Raw genomic sequence first — 22,382 nt, 5'->3', positions numbered from 1 at the left:
TTTGAACTGGTTGTAATTTGGTTTCTTCCTAATATTCATACTTTGCTCCAAATAAGCTAGCTCTCTTTTAGCGAATTTTCCAACATTCCCAAATTCCTAGGGCAAATTTTCCCAACGTTTTTGTCAGTTCTAACCAGAACCACTTAAATTCCTCTAGATAATTAATCTGCAACTCATCTCACCACCTATTAAATTCATTTTATATATAATTATACTATAATAATATATATTTAATTATATATCATTAAAAAATACATGCATGTATGTATTTGTATATATATATATCTATGTGTATATATACATTGTTATTCTTCACATACTTTCGTTAAGATTATTTCTGTATATATTCTTCTCCCACTTGAATTTTTTTTTACATGTTTGCTTTTATCTTTGTATTTTATTTATTCTATCTTTATATTCTCTCTCACTGTTTGATATGAGCCGGCACTTGCCGAAGCATTTTACTGCTAGTTGTTTTTGAGCCAGACTGTGGTTTGATTTGAACAAAAATCTCAGCATCCTTACGAGCTCCAAAGTCGTTAAGTACCAACTTCCAAGGAGGTCCAGAAGACGGTACATCATTGGGTTTATGTAATAAGAAACTAACAACCAAGTGTTCAGTGGAAAGAGCTTTGAATTTCAACAGGAAACGATTAAAGCAGTCTTGTGTGCGTCACACCGCCACTTAATGTAGCCTGCTATCCGGACGGGATGGACGTGTTCCCCCATCTTCAGAGAAGACACATGAGAGCATACAAGATATACAGGCATTAATAAGGTCTGGATGAATAACCAGCACCAGATCAGTGCAAGGCCATCTGTATGTTTGGATGAGAACAGATTCACGTCTAGTGTGTTTTATTTCATTAGAAACCGCGGAGGAACTGTGGAGGAACCGTGGAGGAACTGTGGACAGGTGTTAAATCCACATTAATAACAGGTGTGAAATGACATGCCTAATATTGAAGTGTGTATTTTAATATTACTGGTGCAAGAGACTCGGAAAGCAGTCAATCTCTCGCCATATGGAACCTGCTCTCATTGATATGGGATGTACAGCATGGGAATAGAAGCAGCAGTCATGCACCATAGTGCACATGAGGGGGATGCTGGGAAGGCGACTTTTAACTCAATGATACAAAAAATAATAATAATAAAAAAAAATATATATATATATATATATATAAATAAATAAAAATTGTGTATTAGTCACAACTTCAAGGTGAGAGACAGGACGAGAGAGTGAGCATGAGAGAGAGAGTGAGCATGAGAGAGAGAGAGAGAGAGAGTGATGTATTGGCCTGTGTGTGTGTGTGTGTGTGTGTGTGTGTGTGTGTGTGGGTGGGTCTGTGTTTATGTAACTGGGAAAATGAATGGAAGAAAGAAAACAGCCATTCAAAAGCCATTGCAACCAAGAGAAACCAAGGTGAACCTGGGCACTCAATACCAGAGTGTATTCACAGTGCAAACATCTCCAGCTCAAACATCCAATCCGTCCCAGCTAGATCAGACGACGCGTCTTCACACAAAGCAAAAAAGGACATGTCCATATTAAGACAAAAGCGGAGCTCAATGCCCTTCCATACCGATCTGCAGGCAACCAGCCACATCACAGAGTACAGTACTGCGTGTCAACATCCTGGGAATTACACACCTCCCCACACTTCCCCAGCCCAGTTTCAACTTCTGCTCTTCAGGAGAGCACAGTACCATCTGGACAGACCAGCTATTAGAAGCTTTTCTTTGTTTAGACACGGAAAGTTTAGACACAATGAAAGATCACGGGGAAGTGAAGAATAACACGCCTACAGAAAGTGGTGGAGGAGGTTCTCCATCACTGTGCTCATCATTAAAACATCTCCAAAGTTCTCCTCTCTCATGGAGTCTAGTGTTATTTAGAGTTCTCCTCAGATCAGCACCTGGTTTGGTGGTAAATCAGGGCTTAATGATGGTAAATCAGGTGAGCTGCTGCTGCTGCTGCTGCTGATGGAGTTGAACACATCCTCCACGCTGTGCTGGCTGGACTGGGGGGCGTCCAGGAGAAACCTGGAGGAACCGAGCTCTGTTCTTCAGACTAGCTCACCGACAAGATCTCACTACTTTCTTTCTTCAGAATGAGAAGCTCTTGTTTCTCCTTTTTATTGGGTTTATGCTCACCTGCATCCGTTCTAATGAGATCTGGAGCTTCTACAGTAAAAACTCCCTCACTGCTGAGAGACGGGGGTAAGAATAACGGGATCAGGGGCCTAAACTGTGCTGTTTATTCAGGTCCATATATTAAACATTCAGTGAAACTTTGAGATGGTACTGTACCCTCCTGCAGAACCCAGCACACCGGATCAGGCTAATGAATATTTCCTAAGAGGTGGTGTAAGACTCGGGAACTGAACTGCACTAGTTTCGGAAAAAAAGTGCCTTTAGAGGGTGTGTATAACAGCGAGCGAGAGAGCGAGAGAGCGTGAGAGCGCGAGAGAACAACAGACAGACAGGGTCATTCACAACCCAACACACAGTTCCAGAAAAGGCAAACGTATGCCGCCAAGTCACGACCCGGCACTGAGCGCTATCGGCCCGGGCAGGCCGAGACGTCCGTCTGTGCTGTTAAGCGCTTGCAACACTGTTAAAGCACAGAGCTGCAAAAAAAACAACAACAACAGGCGTTAACGTAAACCGCAGTGTTTCAGGAGCACACAGGCGCACTCTGGTTACAAGAGCATTAATTTACCCCTTTTTACGGTCTGAGAGAATTCAGTAAAGTGAGATTTGCAGTCAGACTCTGCAAAGCAAAGCAGAAAAGAGGAGAGGAAACACATGAAACACAGAAATTAGTCTTAATATTTTGTAGTGAGTTTTGCTTCATTCCAGGATCAGGTGTTTAAGATTCGATCCAAAAATAAATTAATTAATAAAATGTGACTAAACCAGGCTTTAATTGTTAGCCAGAAAACATCACCACCCTCCAAACAACAAGCAAATATAATGATAGTCTTTTTTAATCATCTTAATAATAAACTAATTAAATTACATGGGGAAATTAATCTTCTGAGGTTGTCTGGGCTGGGTATTAATGTCCATTACTTGTGCCTTGAGAACACCAGGTGGTGCTCTGAACACTGTGGTTGAAACAAGGGATTAAAATAGCCGATACCTGATTCATTAAAAAGTCTTCCTTGATCGCTTCACGGGATTCACTGGATCGGATCGGGACATCCCTACTGTAAAATGACTCCTGTGGTAACGAGCGACTAAACTGGATTCATTCAACTCAAATAAATACTCCGCATCAAATATTGCTTCTTTGTATATATGTATTAGAGTTGAATAAACCCAGTTCAACAAGACAGTTTACAGTAGGAATCCGATCTAGTGATCGGATCAATTCAGTCCATGTTTCAACCACAGTGTTCACAGTGCCATCTAGCGTCCCTTAAGGTGCCATTAAAGGATCAGCCGGCTGCAGCAGAAGGTAAATAAAGGAGTTGAGGTCCTGCAGAGTGGAGCTACAGACTATAATATCTGATCCTTTAAAAAAAAAGCATCACTGAAACGCTCCGTTTTACCAGCGGGAGAACCGCAGAACCGCTCACTCACCTTTCTCTGTTTATAAACCAGCACTGAAGAACCCATTCAGAACTGAGTGGAGGAGGCTAACGCTAATGCTAAAACACACGCGCTATATAAACCCCAATATCTCTCTCACTCACACACACACACACACACACACACAGCACCTTCCCCACTATAAACCAGTTATTACACACCAGTGGACCAACAACCACAGATACCAGTCCAGAGTGTGTACCACTACACACACACACAGGAAGTGTTGACTGCAGTGTTGTAAAGGAGCTGGGAGCTGATTGGTCAGGAGGGAGGAGAGTCAGACTGGATTATCAGATATTAAACTCTATAAAACAGTGATTTTAAGATTTTAGTCTCAACTAAACTAAATCAACCAGTCCAGAAAGTCTGATTATAGAAACTGAGACTGAAAATAAAGAGATTTTACTGAACCTGTTAATCAGCAGCTCGTCTGATCTAAACTGTGGAGCTGGATTATTATTTATACACACACAGAGATCAGATCCGATCGGTATCGGCTGATACTCAGCATTAAAACATCAGTGTTAAAACATCCTGAATGGGACATCCCGAAAAAAATAGTGCAAAATGAGATGATTAAAAAGACTATCCATTTGTAAAACAATCAATAATAATAATAGAAATAAAAATAATAATGTGGTGGGGGGGGGGCATAGCGCAGGGGTTGTCTCCAATTGCCCACTTGAAATTCTTTTGCTACAAAGAAACACACAACACAAGCTGAGCTTTAAATGAACACCCTGGCGCTGCAACACACCACAGGCCACTGCTCTACAGCTCTATATGCAGGCGACAGGGAAAAGCAGCCAATCAAGGGTCTAGACAGCACTGTCTAGAAGTGCTGATGATTCAACTGCCCCGAGGAGCCAAAGCCAGAACGCTAACACTCACCAGGGAGGCTACAAAGACTCTTTTCAATCTGGTGAGGTGAGAACATTGAGAGCTGAGATATCTACAGCACGGAGCTTCTGTTCAGCCACAGGCTGCTGCTGCTGCCTTCCAGTTGTTCAGGACTGGGGCGTTTCAGGGCGTTTTCACACCACTTATTGGGTTCCAGCATTGGTCAGGGCTGTCTGGGGCGGTGCAAGGACGTAAATACAGGGGGCTCCGAGTGGTTCAGTGGTCTGGGGGGGCGCGGGTTTGAATCCTGAGCCATGCTGCTTTGCCATCAGCGGCCGGAGTCGGAGATAGCACAATGGGACGCACTCTCTGCCAGGCCTGGTACAGGCATCTGTTAGCTGGTGGAGCTGCTGTCCTCTGAGCTTGTCTGCTGCCTGGGGATGCCGCAGCTGCGTCAGTTCGGAAGGAGGGGGTGGCTGCCTTCACATGCATTGGAGAAGATGTGTGTTCAACATCGCTGGTGCTAGGGGGAGCTACGAATGGGTGGGTTAACTGGCAGCACCAAAGTTTAACATGGAGCAAACGCTCCATAGCTGCGGTAATTATCTGGGCAGTACATCAGGTTAACACCTGGCTATGGGAGCAGTTCAGTACCATTTGGGTTCATTTGGGACCGGACTGACACCACCTCCTTTTGAGGGTCCTTTCAAACGAATCGCATCGAGGGTGATTTAACTACACTAGAAAGTGCAGGTGTGAAAACGCCCTTAGTGCAGTCTTTACAGCTATGTGAAGTGAATCGTGCAGCTCTCAGAGACGTTCCCACCTTACAAGCAAATCAAAGGGGCACAACACTTGGCGAGGGCAGCTGTCTAACTCAAACCTACGTCCAAACAACAACAACAGCAGCGACTACAACCAAATAAGAAGCAAGAGACAGAGGAAGAGAGGGAGAGAGGGGGGAAATCGAGGGGGGGAAATCGACTCGACAGACACGTAGTGCTGCCTGTCCTTGAGGCCTACCTCCAACAGTCAGAACACTTAGACGCTCCTTGAAATGTGCGAGGTCTGGAGAAGCAGTAACAGGGAAGAAAGATCCGGGAGAGGTTAGAGACTGACAACATGGAAGTTAGCTGATGAACATCAAGTCTTAATAACGACGTACTGATAAAGCACTAAACAGCCGAATTACAGCAATAGCATGACTGATTATTGATCGAGACGTCTCAGTCTTCCAGGCTAACGGCTACAACGGCCACCACACCCGACCACTTCTACAAATCACACCAGGCACCACGCCACAAAGCAAAGCTTGCCACAAAGCAAAGCTCGCCAAAAGCCCTAGAAAAGAAAAACACAAGCTACAACCAAACACGAATTAAGGCCTTAAGTCCTGCCATAGCACAGCACCAGTCCAACCACACAGAACTGCAACAGCTGCTGGTGGTGGTTTCCTCCAAAGCTGGAAAGCAAAACAAACTTAGCCAGCTCTGGAAGGCCTCAGTGCGGAAGTAGTTTGGTGAAAAATCCAATTCAGACATTTTAGTGGTTCTAAAATTGCCTCTTTAGTTTTACACTGAAGCTAAAGCTACAAGGCTAATGCAGCTAACAGGCAATAGAGGAAAACACGTACGCAGTGGTTCCGTTCCCTTCCGTTCTATAGAAATGAAGCAAAAACTGTCCGCCATGTTGGAAATTTGCAACCAGTCTAATCAGTCGCCTACTTATTTGGCAGACCCACCCTCTTCTCTCAGACTGAGCCTCAGTATCTCAGACCGTCTTCATTGAGCTTCCAGCACAGATGCAGAGTGGATTCCCAGTTTGGATTCTGACAGTAAGTTCCTCTACAACACAGCTCAACTCCATGTACCGAACAGAAAGGGGGTGCCATGCAGGTCCTGCAGACAACCTGTCTGTTCCAGCCAAGCCTGTCTGTCTGTCGATCACTTCATTCCTAAGTGTAGCCCCGCCTTCTTACGTTACAGCAGAATAACGGTAAAAACTGATTTTGGGGGAAAATAAAAAAATAGGCCGATATCAGCATAGGGAGAACTACCTGCTGGGATATGAAGACACTGGAGATGGAGAGACAGTTCAGAGGAGGAAATGGGCTGTTCTGTCCTATTTGAAACATACAGAGATGGGCGGAGCTACTCATTATACTGCAACTTCACTTTTGAGAGCAGTTGCACTGTGCATGGTTGCTACAGTAAACTTAGTGAAGACGGTCTGAGACACTGAGGCTTGCTCTGGAAGAATGGGGGTCTACCAAATAAGTAGGCAAGTCTGGCTCCGCCTCTGGTCGCAAATTTGACAAGACAGCGGTCAGTTTTGGCCTCATTTTTATATAGCGGAAAGGAACAGGACCCACTGGGTCCATGTTTTCTACTAGCATTGGCCTCTATTGTGTAGCCGAGCGCTAATTACAGGCCTAAATGACAGCACACACACACACTCCTCAAAACACATGGAGCTGTTAATCCATCTCGAACAGACATGGCTTATGTAGTGTTTTGATACTCTGAAACCTAGCTACTTACAGTGTCAGAAACTTGGGATGCACCGATCTGATATTGGGATCGAGTATCGGTCCCTATATTAAAATTAGCTGAACTGGGTATCAGATAATTAGGTCGATCCATGGAACCGATCCTTTCACTTTAATTTGTTGGTGTGAAACTGCATTAAATGTGCAAATAAATAAATGACAAATGGTAATTTAGTACATTTACATCGGTGTTAATTCTTTAAATTATATAAAATAATGATTAAGTCAATCCTGATGCCTCAAGTCTCTCCCACATGGTGAGATATACGGTTTATTAATTCAGCAATGATATCTGACTGGTATTGGGTATCGAACAATATGCAATGTGTATGTATCGGAACTAAAAAAATAATAATAATAATATAATAAATAAAAAAAATCGGTGCATCCATATCAGAAACCACATAAGCAAGTCTATTACAGGCTCCTGACCGTCTCCACGTGGTTTGGGGAGAGTGTGTGATGATCTAGGACTGCAGTTAGCACCATGCTAAGGAAAGAAGCAACTTCAGACACTAAAAAAAACTTAAGTTGAGATTTTCACCAAATTGTTCCTAAGAAAATAAGGGGGAAGATGAATTGTGGCCACATGCTGCCTGGGTCTCCACACCGGGTGTAACCACACTCATTCAGGCGGTCCTTCTTCAGTAAATGTAGAAAGCGCTGCCCACACAAACACTCCGACACAGCCGAGCTTAAATCAATTTCCTGCCCACATGCCCTATATGCAAACACAGGCACTGCCAAACCAACAAAACGGCATCTGCTGTGTGCGCAGACTGGCTTGTTCAGCAAAATAAATAATAATAAAAAATAATAATAAAAATTTAAATGCAGTACTTTACTTGAAGTACTTTTCATTTTAATGATAATTTTAACAAATCATGTTGTGGCTCTCAAGCAAAAACCTTGTATCTCCGAAAAAGCAACTTTGCAGGTGAAGGAAAAAACCCTTTCTATGGAAGTCAATGGAAAAAGATTTTGGGGCATTTCTACTGGTCGGTTCATCATGAGATTTAGAGACAATATGAATAATAACTGCTAGATTTACATCATGTCGAAAAGTGAAAAATGGCAATTATGAAGATACAAGGTTTTTGCATGACAGCAACAATAGACAACGTATGCTAAAGATTAGCCTAGGGTTTAGGATTTCTCCTCCTTTCTCCTCCTTCACTGGATCCTTATATATGCTGACTCTACCAGATGTTCTCAATCTAAACATTGTAGGGGCGCACAATCGGCATCTGCCAGGATAGTCAAACAAGACCCAATCGGCATAGAAAATAACTTTGCTTCCAGGTGATTTTGCAGTGATTTTGAGAGTAAATAAGATACTGACACGGTACTAAACTCTAATTATTCACATTTGAAAACATATAGACCGATAACATATAACATATAGACATATTGGGGGGGGGGGTCTGGTCCTGGAGGGCCGAATTCCTGCACATTTTTGTGCTTTTCCTGCTAAAGCACACCTGACTCAACTCACCTGTTCATTTCTATGTCCAGTAGGTCTGCTAAACTGTGGCAGGGAAGTCTGCTAACTGTGCTGGACTCTGGCACCCCACTTCCCACCCCGGATATAGATGCCCCAGACGTGGCTAATATGCTAATAAAAAATGCTAAAAATATATATATAATAAAATATAAAAATTGACACAAAGCGAAAGAAACTAACCCCTGAAAGTGGGCGTGGCCAAACACGGTGGATAGCCAGTTCCGTAACTTTCCATTTTCCTTTATTTAAGCCTTAATTTTACTAAAATTTGATCATTTAAAGCACAAATAATGCTTTGTGTGTTCAATCTTACTGGAACTTAAAGCACATTTAAAGGACCTTCAGTGTTCACAGCATGAGCTTCAGGTATTCAGACACAAACTGCAAAGAAAAATGGCCAACAACTGGCCAGACAGTCGACCAGAAAACATCCTGGTTGGTGCACCTCTACCAAATATGGTCAATACTCAAGTGGTTAAACTTTTACACAGTTTGGGCCTCAGATTATTTCAGTTGTGTGTTTATTCAGGATGAGTATCAGCAGGAGTGTTAATTTAAAAAGTGCACACCATCACAGTTAGTACACCTAGCAAGCAGAGGGGTCAGTCCTGGAGGAGCCGTCAGTCAGCGTGAATCAGGTCAGGTTTGCTTGAATATCTGCTGTAGGACCACGTCAAACAAACTCAGCTTCAGGAGGACATGTGCGAGACCTTCTTCCAGACGTCAGACTGCTGACCTGAGAGCTATGGTATACGCGCACCCTCTGTAACGCTGACCTATCCAGCACCACCCCACACCTCTACCACTCGGGAAGCCTCCAAGGCTTTTCTGAGGTTAACGGAAAGGAAAGAACAGCTTGTCTCGACACGGTTAGGAGAAAGAATCTGTGCAGGCCAAGTTTCAAAGACTAAAAAGCTGAACACAGTGAAGGGCTCGAATCTGGCACCAAACAGCGCGAGCGAAAGCAGCCATCTAGAAAAGAAGGCCAAGCTTGGCAGATCCTCAAAAGCAAAAAGTGCTTCAGAATAGAGCTTTGCCAATGTAGCCTTCACCCAGAACAGTCAGCGTCGGCGTTAGTCTACATTCAGAAGGGCTTGAAAACTCAAATCCAGGATGGCTGGTGTTCGTGGACGCATCAGACTAGCAACGGCAATCAGTCCGCCGGAAGCTGATTAGCACTAGGACCCAACTGATGTATCGTTTGGCCAATAAAGATCAGACATAATGGACGTTCTATTTGGATTTATAAAGGCGGGAATTTGAGAACCGAGTCATACCTGGCAACAATCATGTAGTGATTCGGCAATCTACAGAGACAGAGACAGCCAAGTTGTCCTGTACCGCCGAATGCTGTTTTTCAGTCAACTGCCAGAATGTCAGAATAGATTTCTTACCTAAACATTTTAAAATATTCGGACGCCCCCAGCCAATAATCCATTCTGCGCTGAACTTTCCATATGTCCTTAAAATTGAGCTAAAACTAATGAGCAATATCACAGTATATTATGTCACAGAACACTGGGTTGGGATCAGGGCTGATCCAGGCATATCTGAATGGCTCGAGTATTGGCCATTTCTAGCCTGAGTCAGTTCCGATCCTTTGTTTTTAACACTGTGTTCTAGCAGAGGGCCCTCTGGCACCCCCTAGGCACTATGAATGGATATAACTCCCCACCCACACAGCAGTGTTTAGCGTTCTGGGACGGTAAGAGGGCAGTTTAGTGTCTGCGGTGTGGAACTACCTTAAGATGGAACAGGAAATCCTTCCGAAAGGTTTCCACACAGGGTGGCTAAACCATGTGGTGGTATATATATATATATATATATATATATATATATATATATATATATATATATATATATATATATATATATATATATACACACACACACACACACACACACACACACACACACACACACACACACACACACACACACACCCGGCACGTCTTTACTCCGGAATTAGGGCTGGTTAAAAATTTAAATATCAGAAAACACTCTTCGCAGACTTTTTATAAACTATTCACTGAAAGTATTGTTATTTTAGTACAAATTAGCAGCACATTTAACCTAAATTGTGCGTCTTTATTAATAATACAAAACACATAGATTGGATCGGTATTGTTCAATACTCAGCATTAAGGTAGTTGGATTGAATAAGAGGGCAAAATAAATAATAATAATGCTAATAATAATTTAAAAATATATATTGAGCCCTGGCTTTTTAGTTTAACTTAACCTATTTTGTTATATAATACAGTGTATATACTTCGATATATGAAAAAAAATCTTTTAGCTCCTTAAAGTCTGAATCAGGCCAAAAATTTCCCCATCAATCGGACCCTAGTTAGTACCTACTACAACCTCCAACAGAGATGCAACCAAAGCAGCAGAACTCCCAGCCATCCTGGCATGCCGTTTCACACCCCCTGCTCAGCGCTCGCTGAGGGGTCAGTAAACTTTGGAGGTTCAGCGGTCGTTCGTAACTCCTCACCAAGTTTATCCGAAGAGGTTATAATGTCGGTGGGGACGGAGGAGTCCAGATCAGCATCCATGATCCCCAGAGGGTCCAGCTGAGCGACATGGTGACCCCGGATCTACAGGAGACAGGCGGTCCCCAACAAACGAGGGGGGACAACGTAAAACCACCCACAAGGGAAAAAGGGAAGGGGCGGGGTGGGTGCCGCAGTGAAGAGGTGAAGCAGGAGATGGAGCGGATGAAGGAAGTGTGATTGAGGATGAAGTATGAAAGTATTGGGAGGGTGGAGAGAAGGTGGTGTTGTAGAGAAAGGAGGAGGAGAGAGAGAGAGAGAGAGAGAGAGAGAGAGAGAGAGAGAGAGAGAGAGAGAGAGAGAGAGAGAGAGAGAGAGAGAGAGAGAGAGAGAGAGAGAGAGAGAGTAGGAAAGAGGGAGAGATAAGGGGGTGGGGAGGGGAAAGCGACAATAACACAAGACAGCCTCATTAATGGTGATCTGCTGAGCTGTGGGGAACAGAAAACACAACATTTCTCACCAACATGCTGGTACCCAGTAGCTACTGGGGCCTCGTCAAAATTTACACAACTGATGCCCAGTGGGTCGAGGTTGGCATTATGATGCCCCATGACCTGGAAACAAGGCAACAGCAGTCACAAGACAGGAGGAGGAGGCCATTACAGACACTTACCATGCAGATTCAGGCAAGTCCAGACGCACCTGGAGTTACCTTCTGTGTAATAAACCCTAATATTGGGGTTAAAACTGATCTGGTTTTAATAATATATATTTATTTAATGAATACACTACTGTTCAAAAGTTTGGAATGATAAATATTGACTTATTGTCTATATATAAGTCGACTATAATGGCTACTATGGAACGGGGGGTTTGCGAGTCGGCTGCTGATGCTGCTTTGCCATCAGCAGCCGGAGTCTGAGGGAGCACAATGGGCCGTGCTCTCTCTCCAGGCAGGTAGAGGGCACCTTAAGTCCTTACCCTCCTAAAATCAGGAACATTGCTAGTGGTGGGGGGAGCTACGAACGGGTGGATTAACTGACAGAACCAAATTGGAAGAAAAATAAATAATATAAAATAAAAATAAAATAAAAAACACAATACTATATTATCATTCTATATAATATATATACACACACACACACACACACACATAAATAAATAAATAAATAAATAAACTAAATGCATGATAATCTATTATTTTCTATAATCTATAAATTTTCAATGTATCCGAGCATTTATAATAAATAGGGAATGAACTAAAATAAAATAAATAACAAACAAATAACAATAAATATAAGAATAATCTAACCAAATTAAAAATGAACCAAAGGTAAATTAACAAATAAAGAAAAACGAATAATGAATGTACAAATCTGATCATCTACAAATCTTATTAAATATTTAAAAAATGTATTAATTCTATGGATTCCCAGTCTATAAATATATAAAATTGAGCATATTAATATAAACATTATACATCTATGGAATGTTCTACATCTATATTTTGGCTTCAAACTAATTCCAAAGTTTTGAACAGTAGTTTTGAACAGTGTGAACTTAACTGTCTTACCTGGTTATGGTTTAAAATGGTAAACACATTCAACAGAAGATAGGAGCATAAATTATATTTATATAATATTATGTAATTATATAATTATTTGTATACATACATATGTATGCTAAGATTACAATAATACATTTTCATTAAATAGAAATGTTAACTAATTACATGCACCTCTAATTACAAGCCATTTTAAGGATTTAATATTGAGGTATGAAATGGATTTGAAATACTAACATCTGAGTCAGAGACTGGAGTACGGTACCAGTTTATGATAATCACATTTAGTTTATTATATTAAAATCACAACAGAGCAATGGCTGCTGGATCTCTCAGAATATTTCCTATTTAAGCGAAGGCTCTGAAACTAGGTTTCAGGCCAATTTAGAAACTGAGAGGCCAATAACATGCCCCTACCTGTGCCACACCAAGCTAGAACACAGATATATCATCAATGACATTCACATCACAGTTACAACATTACCGACCAATCAGAATGCATCCTGCTGTCAGGAACAGTAACTCAGCAACTCATCGGTACGGGTCTGGAGGAAGCCTGATGGCGTCAATGTCTATAAAGAGCTAAACTGGAGCGGACTCAGTATTTCTACATAAACAAGCCTGACTGACTGAAACTGGTGTTACTGGTTTATAGCACTGGCAGGCTGGACTAACCTGGTAGGCCCTGATGAGGGACTGCACAGCCAGATGGTCCTCCACCAGCTTCTCCACATTGGGCTGAGCCCCGACCAGAGACTGGGCCTGGGTCAGTTCGGCCAGGCTCACCCCCAGCGGAGGAGGACTCTGGTAGGCAGTGCCCGGAGGAGCTCCAGCGTTAGCATTCCTGAAGAAAATGTCCCAAGACTAGAAGAGAGAGAGAGAGAGAGACAGACAGAGACAGAGAGAGAGAGAGAGAGAGAGAGAGTGTCAGGGTTTAGGGACTAAATTGAATATTAAATATTAATTACAATATTAAATATATATTTTTTATTCTAAAAAAAACAACAAAAACAAGGAAAAAATAAATAATTCTTGATAAATTAACTTTTTTTTTTTTGACATTGCTGTCAAGCAAAAACCCATGTATACTATTCAGACAAAAGTATTGGGACACCTTACTCACTGTTCATCGTTTCTTCCAAAATCAAGGGTATACAGTGAGTCCAAGAAGTATTTGATCCCTTGCTGATTTTCTTCGTTGGCCCACTAATAAAGACATGATCATTCTATACTTTTAATGGTAGATGTATTCTTACATGGAGAGACAGAATATTAAAAAGAAAATCCAGAAAATAAATCTAAGGAATATATATTAATTGATTTGTATTTCATGGAGTGAAATAAGTATTTGATCCCTTAGTATTCATTAGCAGTTCTGGCTTTTACAGACCAGTTAGACACTCCCAATCAACTTGTTACCTGACCTGAAGCCACCTGTTCTCACTAATCACTTGTGTGAAAAACACCTGTCCACAGAATCAGACAGATCACACAGATTTCAAGTCTCCAACATGGGTAAAACCAAAGAGCTGTCACAGGACCTCAGAGTCAGAATTGTTGACCTTCACAAAGCTGGAATGGGCTACAAAAAGATTAGTAAGGTGTTGGATGTGAAAGTAACAACTATTGGTGCAATTATCAGAAAGTTTAAAGAGTATAACATGACAATCAACAGACCTCGGCCCGGTGCTCCAAAGAAGATTTCGCCTCGTGGGGTGGCAATGATGCTGAGAACAGTCAGAAATCGTCCTGCAACCACTCGGCAGGAGTTAGCAAATGACCTGAAGGCAGCTGGGACCACAGTTTGCAAGGAAACAATTGGCAACACTTTGCGCAACAATGGATTCACATCCTGCAGTGCCCGAAAGGTACCCCTGCTGAAGAGAGCACATGTGGAGGCGCGCCTCAAGTATGCCAATGATCATTTGAAAGATGAACCAAGTTATTGGGAGAAGGTTTTGTGGTCAGACGAGACCAAAATTGAACTTTTTGGCCTCAACTCCACCCGCCATGTGTGGAGGAAGAAAAATGCTGCCTATGACCCCAAGAACACTGTGCCCACCGTCAAGCATGGAGGTGGAAGCATAATGTTTTGGGGGTGTTTCTCTGCCAAGGGTACAGGGCTACTTCACCGCATCACTGGGAAGATGGATGGAGCCATGTACCGCACAATCCTGAGGGACAACCTCCTCCCCTCTGCCAGGGATCTGAAAATGGGCCGTGGTTGGGTCTTCCAACATGATAACGACCCTAAACATACAGCAAAGGCAACAAAGGATTGGCTCAAGAAAAATCACATTAAGGTCATGGAGTGGCCCAGCCAGTCGCCAGACCTCAATCCGATCGAAAATCTATGGAGGGAGCTGAAGGTCAGAGTTGCCAAGCGACAGCCCACCAACCTTCATGATTTAGAGAGGATCTGCAAAGAAGAGTGGGCCAAAATTCCCCCTGGTGTGTGTGCTAAACTTGTGGTTAACTACAACAAACGTCTCACCGCTGTGCTTGCAAACAAAGGCTTTGCCACTAAGTATTGAGTGTGTTTGGCAAGAGGGATCAAATACTTATTTTCCTCATTGAAATACAAATTAATTAAAATATATTCTTTAAAATTATATTCTGGATTTTTGTCTTGATATTCTGTCTCTCCATGTTAGAATATATCTACCATTAAAAGTGCAGAAGGATAGTGTCTTTATTAGTGGGCAAACAAAGAAAATCAGCAAGGGATCAAATACTTCTTGGACTCACTGTATTTATATTAGGAGAGACAGAAAAAAAAATCCTGCTTTTGTTGGAGTCTCTACTGTCCAGGGAAGAAGAAGGCGGCTTCCTACAAGATTTTGGAGGCGCATTGCTGTGAGGATTTGATTGCATTCAGCGACAAGAGCATTAGTGAGGTTGGGATGTTGTATCCTCACCACCCCACCTCATCACAAAAGTACTAGCACTCAATGCTGGGGGGCTTTATACCCCTTTAGCTAGTGCTGGGTGACATGACCTCAAACCAGAATCACCATTAATTGAACATTTTATCTGGATTATGATTAATGAGTGATTACAAAAGCTGCTTGAGTTGCTCCGTTGACTCAAATGTTCGAGATCTTTTATGCTGCAGACTCCAGCCCACGTCTGGCGTTAGGCAGCATGGTGCCAATGGGTTCATGTTTACTGTATCTGCTCCAGAGAGTCCTATTCTATTGGCAGTACTACTTCTCTACAGGGACTGGACAAGCAGTGTGTGCGTGCGTGCAAGTTAAAGTAGCTAAATGTCTTCATTGGAAGGGGTGTCCACAAACATTTGTGGTGTAGTGCAACTGTTATCCTTTAGAAACTTGGTTTGAATTCCAGATTGTTCCAAAGAGAGATGAGCAATTTCCCCTTTCAGGAATATTTCCTACAACTGTGTGTAACAGGACTCCTACAACAAATCCCAGCCCTGCAAACACCACGTGGCAGCGGTGTCACTTTGAGGAACTGGCAGCTGTAGTAATACCGAGGCCTACATGCGTGGAGAACATTATCTGGCAGGGCCTGCGTCCCAGACAGCAGTTTATTATTGGAACTCCTGAAGAAATGCTGGAGCTGAGCCGGCCTGAGGCTGGAGCGAGGCCTGCGCTATTTAGTCTATGTTGTAGCAAACAAAAGAATGAAGGGATTCGGCTTTAGCGTCAATCTAGGCCGAATAAATAATGGTAAATTATCCATTTCAGACCACCTCTGAGTCAACAAGCCGAAATGCACTTATTAGAAACAGGAGAGAGAGAAGGCTGGAAACATGTAGGCCAAAGTTCAGTACAACCTCACGCTTCCTCTGGGGCGTAACGAGGAAACTATGCAGGACAAACCCCAAACATCTAAACATCTAAACCACCTCCAAGCCTCAAAGTCATCAGAACAGAAGAGATATGTGAATAAACCACATACGGATCAAAACAAGGACATAGAATATGTCCAAATATTTGTGGACACCCCTTCTAATGAAAGTATTCAGCTACTTTACGTTGCACCCACTGCTGTCCAGAGGAGGACACTATATGTCCACATTTTTATGGACACCCCCTTCTAACAAATGCGTTCAGCTACTTGAAGTTTGCTCCCACCCTTTGCTCCCACCCTTTGCTCCCACCCTTTGCTCCCACACACACAGCTTGTCTAGACCCTGTAAAGAGGTACTGCCAATAGAATAGGACTATCTGGAGCGGATAGTAAATATGAACCTATTGGCACCATGCTGCCTAACGCCAGGCGTGGGCTAGAGGGGTGTAATCCCCCCCAACCCTCCACCCTGTGGGCGTGTTTCCATGATGTTTAGGTGTAATGCTAACAATGCTTACTTAGCACAATGCTAACAATGCTAAATTGGGATTCAAAAAGTGGGACCTGGGTGGGTAGATGGCGCTCCCCCCCCACAACGGTACTGGTGTCTGCAGGTTGGTATCTCTGTAATGTTGCGTAACTGCGCAAGCGTCGGAGGGGGCGCGTATCAGCCCGCCCTCACTAGTCATAGGGATTGGGTAATTGGCGGTCCAAATTGGGGAGGATACGAGTAAAAAAAAAAAACGGATAAAAATAAATAAATAATTTAAAAAGGGAAATATTTTGGTTAGATCAAAGAAGCAAAGGGTGCAACTTCAATTAGCTGAATGCATTTGTTAGAAGGAGGTGTCCATAAAAATGTGGACATGTAGTGTCCTTCTCTGGACAGCAGTGGGCGCAACGTAAAGTAGCTAAATACTTTCATTAGAAAGGGTCTCCACAAATATTTGGACATAGTCTATTATGTCCTTGTATTGGTCCGTATGTGGTTTATTCACATGTCTCTTCTGTTCTGATGACTTTTTGAGGCTTGGAGGTGGTTTAGATCGGTAACCAGTTGTGGTAAACTCTGAAATGTTTTGAAATAGTGTAGGATTATCGGAATGCTTAGCTGGAACACCCCCAAGATGTCATTCCCAGCTCCACCCCTCGGAGATAAGTGAAATGCAGCTTATACCACAAATGTTATTTACTCTCTCTAAAAAAAAAAAAAAACAACTTGTTGATCTGGCTGTAAATGTGGCTGGGTGTGGGACCTCATTCCTGAAAGCCTCAGCTTCTCTCAAAAGAACAACAGGAACAGAAGAGAGGTCCGGGGAGCTGGAGTGGGAGTAAGACTTCCGAGCGATCGCCGTTTCGAAGAGGACGGATTCAACCCCATGTCCAACTCTGCAGACAAAAGACCTGGCTACACACTGAACGAAAGCCCTCATCCTTCCCCTGCAAAATTTCTGTTTTGAAGATAAGAGGTTTAAGCATGATGGCGATTATGTAAATTTTTGGCCATTGCTCCCAGTAACGCAGGAAGTTGTGGAGAATCACATAAGCAAGGGTGCGACCTGCACGATGTTAATTGGTGGCAATAAGCTATTACTTGTTAGCTACACTACATGGACAAAAGTATTTGGACAATTGCTCATTCATTGTGTCTTCTGTCTCTACTGTCTAGAGAAGAAGGCTTTCTACTGGCGTTTGGAACATTACTGTGATGGTTTGATTGCATTCAGCAATAAATCATCATTCCAGAGAACACAGTTCTTCCACAGCTCAATGCTGCTGGGGGGGCTTTATACCCCTCTCTAGCCCACGCCTGGCATTAGGCTGCATGGTGCCAATAGAGTCATGTCTTATATATCTGCTCCAGAGAGTCCTTCTCTACAGTGACTAGACAAGCCGTGTGTCACTGATGGGTGCTACTCAAAGTAGCCAATTGCTTTTTTAAGGGTTGTCCACAAACATTTGCCTAGTCTGCGGTTTACCTTTTATAGTAGCCGCGTTAGCCTGCCCGCTAATGTCGAGTTAGCCTCAAGCTAAGCACAGCTCCAACCACAGCAGTTCTGCTGGCTCTAGGCGTGCAGGCCCACACTCTCGCCAGTATCAGGTCATCAGATATAGTTATTTACTTTGTGTACTTTTGTGTTTATGGCTGCAGGTTAGCCAACGGTAGCGTGCTAACTGCACTAAAACCAAGGCCTTTGGTGACCAGGCTTTGGGTCCAGCTTAATTTTGGTCATTTTACAGGTCATGTTTGAAGCATGTAGGCCTTGTGGTGTTGTGAAAAAGGCAGTGTTAGGACCTACAGGACTACTGGAGGTAACGATGTGCTGCCCGTGTGTTCTGGGACGGCTACACTCCCGTGACCGCTCTAAAAATATCCAGCAGGGATACAAGCAATGTGACCTCACACGTACATACCGCTTTCCAACAGACACATTTGGCCCAACACCACTACCAATAGATGGTAAAACAGGACTGCAGGAGTGGCGTTTGGGACTGGGGGAACGATGTGGTCTTATTAAAGTTTTCCCTTTTTCCCAGTTCAGACATTTAACCCACCCGTATGTAGCTAGCAATGCTCCCGAAACTGGGAGGGAAGGGACTTAACACAAAGTCAGCCATCACCTCTTTTTGAACTGACACTGATGCAGCATCGTCAGGCAGCCGACACGCTCTGAGGAAAGTGCCGGGTCCTCGGCTCCACCGCACCAGCTAACAAACACCTGTGCTAGCCAGCATTGCTTGGTGCAGGGAGACAGCGCCAGCTACCCACCTGGAGAAAGCACGGCAAACTGTGCTCTCGCTGCTGGCAAAGCAGATTTGCGGACTTGAACTCGTGACCCCTGGGCCATAGTGGAAGTGCATTGGACCACCTGCTGTAGTATCGGGATGGTATCATGATAACAGTAAGCTTGTCTAAGCATATGGAGGAGACTGTTAGTGCTTAATAAACACTGATCAGCTGCAGGTTTCATTACTAACAGTGTGATTAGACTGAAGGGTTATTTAGATGAAGAGCTGCAGATGTTGAGTATAAATCAATATGAATAGTAGTTTATAAGAATCTGATACTGATGTTTTAGTCTGTGATTACATGTATCGTAATAAATATCTTTAAATATCGTGATATCTGGGTTTTTTTGCCATATCGCCCAGCCCTACCCGTTCAGACTGGTTTCTAAGCAGCACAGAAACACAAATCAACAAGTTTCAGTTCCACTGTTCTAGTTCCAGTGACCAGAAAATGGTGTGTGTGTGTGTGTGTGTGTGTGTGAGAGAGAGAGAGAACACATGGCACTGCAGTTGTCAGCTTACACACTAGCCACTGGTTAACACTTTAGCCCTGAACTAACATGCTGACAAGCTTGCCCCGAGCTAAGGCGTTGGCCGTGAACCTAAGCTTACATATACATACACAATGTGTCCAAATATTTGTGGACGTCCCTTCTACCCTGCAGGTGGTAAATGTAAGCTTATATCCAGCTTTTGTTGGGAGTAACCGTCTCTATGGTCCAGGGAAGAAGAAAGGCTTTCTACTAGGTTTTGGAGAAGCACTGCTGTGAGGATTTGATGGTCTTCAGCAGCAAGGGCACCAACCATCCATCCATCATTCCAGAGGACACAGTTCTTCCACAGCTCCTCAATACTGGGGGGCTTTATACCCCTCTAGCCCACGTCTGGCATTAGGCAACATGGTGCCAATAGAGTCATGATGTTTACCTGCCCCTATTCTATTGGCAGTACATCTCTACAGGGACTAGACAAGCTGTGTGTGTGTGTGAGTGCATCAGCAGTGGGTGCACCTTAAAGTAGCTCGATGCATTCAGGCAACCCCACCACCAGAAAGACCACCCAGTCGTTTTCCTCCCATAGATCCAGCTGCTCGACCTCTTCCTCTTACCTTGTGCACACTCTTGGGGTTCTCCAGCCAGGCGTAGTACATTTCCTCCACATAGTTCGAGCTCGTCCCGTTCAGGAACGGCTCGGCAGCCACCGGCGCCGTGTAGCGCCGGATGGGCTGGAACGTCCTGAGTGTAGCCACAGGCCTCTGCTGTGACGGGTTTTTAGCAGTCTGAGAGGCCGTGATTGGCCGAAGCCGCGCCGCACAAGTCCTTAAGCGGTGCATTGCAGTCCGATAAAAAGAGCGTCGCACTCTCCGAAACGCAGCAACGTGTGCTCCCGGGCGTTCCCACCAGCAGAGAGAAGGAGAGAAAGATCACCCCCCCCCTTCAGCTCCCCAAAACGGAAGAGATGTTACTGATGTCCCAGAGAAGGTCTTCTCCTGACTGATGCAGAGGGCAATGGTCAACTGCTCGATCCGATTTTAACCAACCTGGAAAAGACACAAAAGACTATTAGTAGATGAATCAATAGTCTGGGAATAGAATTATCAGCCATAACATTAAAACCACTGACAGGTGACGACCTTTTACAGGGGCTCCTGTCGAAGGGTTTAGATATTAGGCAGCAGGTGAACAGTGAGACCGTTCCTGAAGGTGATAAGGCAGGACACTTCGGTCATAATTAGTGTCAAAGGCCCTAAAATAGAACCCTGTGGGACTCCATAAGATATGCGAAAGTCTCTGCATTAAGCTTAATAATTGAGTAATCATCCTAGTGTGTGAGGGGCAATTCACAATAACACAGGCAATTCATTAACAACCCACCTCCCTGCAACATACGCTAGAAGATCTGGACAAGTGTTAAACCAGGCTAGAGGTTAAAGAGGTGTAACAGCTTCTCTAAAGCTGCCACAACAGAGGCTAGAATATACAGCGGGTTATATAACTTTACTGGCACACTCTGACTCATCGGCCCCAGTCACCTCAATCCCTGACCCAGCCGGTTAGGTTCAGTGTCTGACTGACTGACTGACTGCTGGAGTTACGGAGTGAGCTTAACCGGACAGAAAAGGCTCATGTGAATGAAGGTGGGGTCACTGGGAGGTATCCTATCCTAGTGATTGCACTATGCATACATACACACACACACACACACACACACACACACACACACACACACACACACACACACACGCTGTTGAAGTGTATGGCTATGCAAAGATTAGCTCACGTATAACTTAAAGCAACAGTACCTAATAATAGCACCCTAAATAAGCAGCTTCAGAGTCATGCTGACACTCCACTGACCGCAACAGGGAGAATAGCGCCTCCGGCATTCCCCCTCCAGGCCGAAACGCCGCTACAGCCCTATGGAGCTCTGGTGGAGCTGCACCCGAGACCAGACCTCTCTCTAGAACTGTCATATTAGTGTAAAGTCCTGTAATATGACTCTACCGCCTCAGTCCACATGCTGCGCCTGGATCTCTCAGCTTGTCCAGAAATGCATGTGAACAGCTGCCTGTCCATGAGGGGGCGCGCAAAGCCTGATTTGTATTATTCTTTTTTTTTTTTTAAAGCAGCGAATTACACTCCTCACCTACAGGGGAGCCCAGGAGCACAAAAATAGCTATTGTTAGTTCTCCTTGACCTTGTGTTCGTTCCAGATTTCTCCGCTAACTCACCGAAACCGAGGCCCGGCCCACTTCCAGAAGCGCCGATCAGCTGCGGAGCCATAGCTCTGCCTCCAAAGCAGGTCTCCAAACGCATGACGCATACTGACCTCGAGTCCTGACGATCATTTTGTACTTATGCTGAACATAGAAAACATTAGCAGCTATGCTAAGCTAACCATTCTCGCAGAACGCTGCTTTAACAGTGCAATACATTCATTAGCAGTTGAAGTAACTAGAGCAACTGGCCAAGTCCCACATGCAAGAACCTGAGCTCCCCCTATAGGTGCGGAGTAGCGTTATGTAAAGCACCATTATCACAAAATATCATATCATAATGCGTTCTGCATTTTCCTATCTGTGCTGAGCGCCCTCTTGTGGATGTGAGAGACACGACATGAAGGTCAACTGGAACTATACTTTATTTCTATGTAATATAAAAACATATAACATAACATGATGAATGGTGTACTGTGGAGTCAAATCTGGCCTGATACCAACCC

At 43.7% G+C, this 22,382-nt stretch overlaps 1 protein-coding gene across 3 annotated transcripts in view; it reads right to left on the bottom strand.

Moving 5' to 3' along the window:
- Positions 1–22,382, bottom strand: part of ogdha (oxoglutarate dehydrogenase a) — a 37,226-nt gene that overhangs the window by 13,369 nt on the left and 1,475 nt on the right. The window contains exons 2-6 of one of the 3 annotated variants that reach the window (XM_072682521.1): positions 20,269–20,700; positions 13,230–13,418; positions 10,993–11,095; positions 5,467–5,511; positions 2,740–2,776 (exon numbers count right to left, since the gene is read on the bottom strand). In XM_072682521.1, coding sequence (XP_072538622.1) covers positions 2,740–2,776; positions 5,467–5,511; positions 10,993–11,095; positions 13,230–13,418; positions 20,269–20,493 — 599 coding nt within the window. In that variant the 5' untranslated portion in view covers positions 20,494–20,700. Of the gene's footprint in view, positions 1–2,739; positions 2,777–5,466; positions 5,512–10,992; positions 11,096–11,510; positions 11,605–13,229; positions 13,419–20,268; positions 20,701–22,382 lie in introns of all 3 variants that reach the window. The other 2 variants (XM_072682520.1, XM_072682519.1) reach the window with 2 other exon arrangements.

Source organism: Salminus brasiliensis, chromosome 6 (genome assembly GCF_030463535.1).
Source record: "Salminus brasiliensis chromosome 6, fSalBra1.hap2, whole genome shotgun sequence".
NCBI classification, from domain to species: Eukaryota; Metazoa; Chordata; class Actinopteri; order Characiformes; family Bryconidae; genus Salminus; species Salminus brasiliensis.
This window is presented reverse-complemented; position numbering and strand designations above follow the sequence as displayed.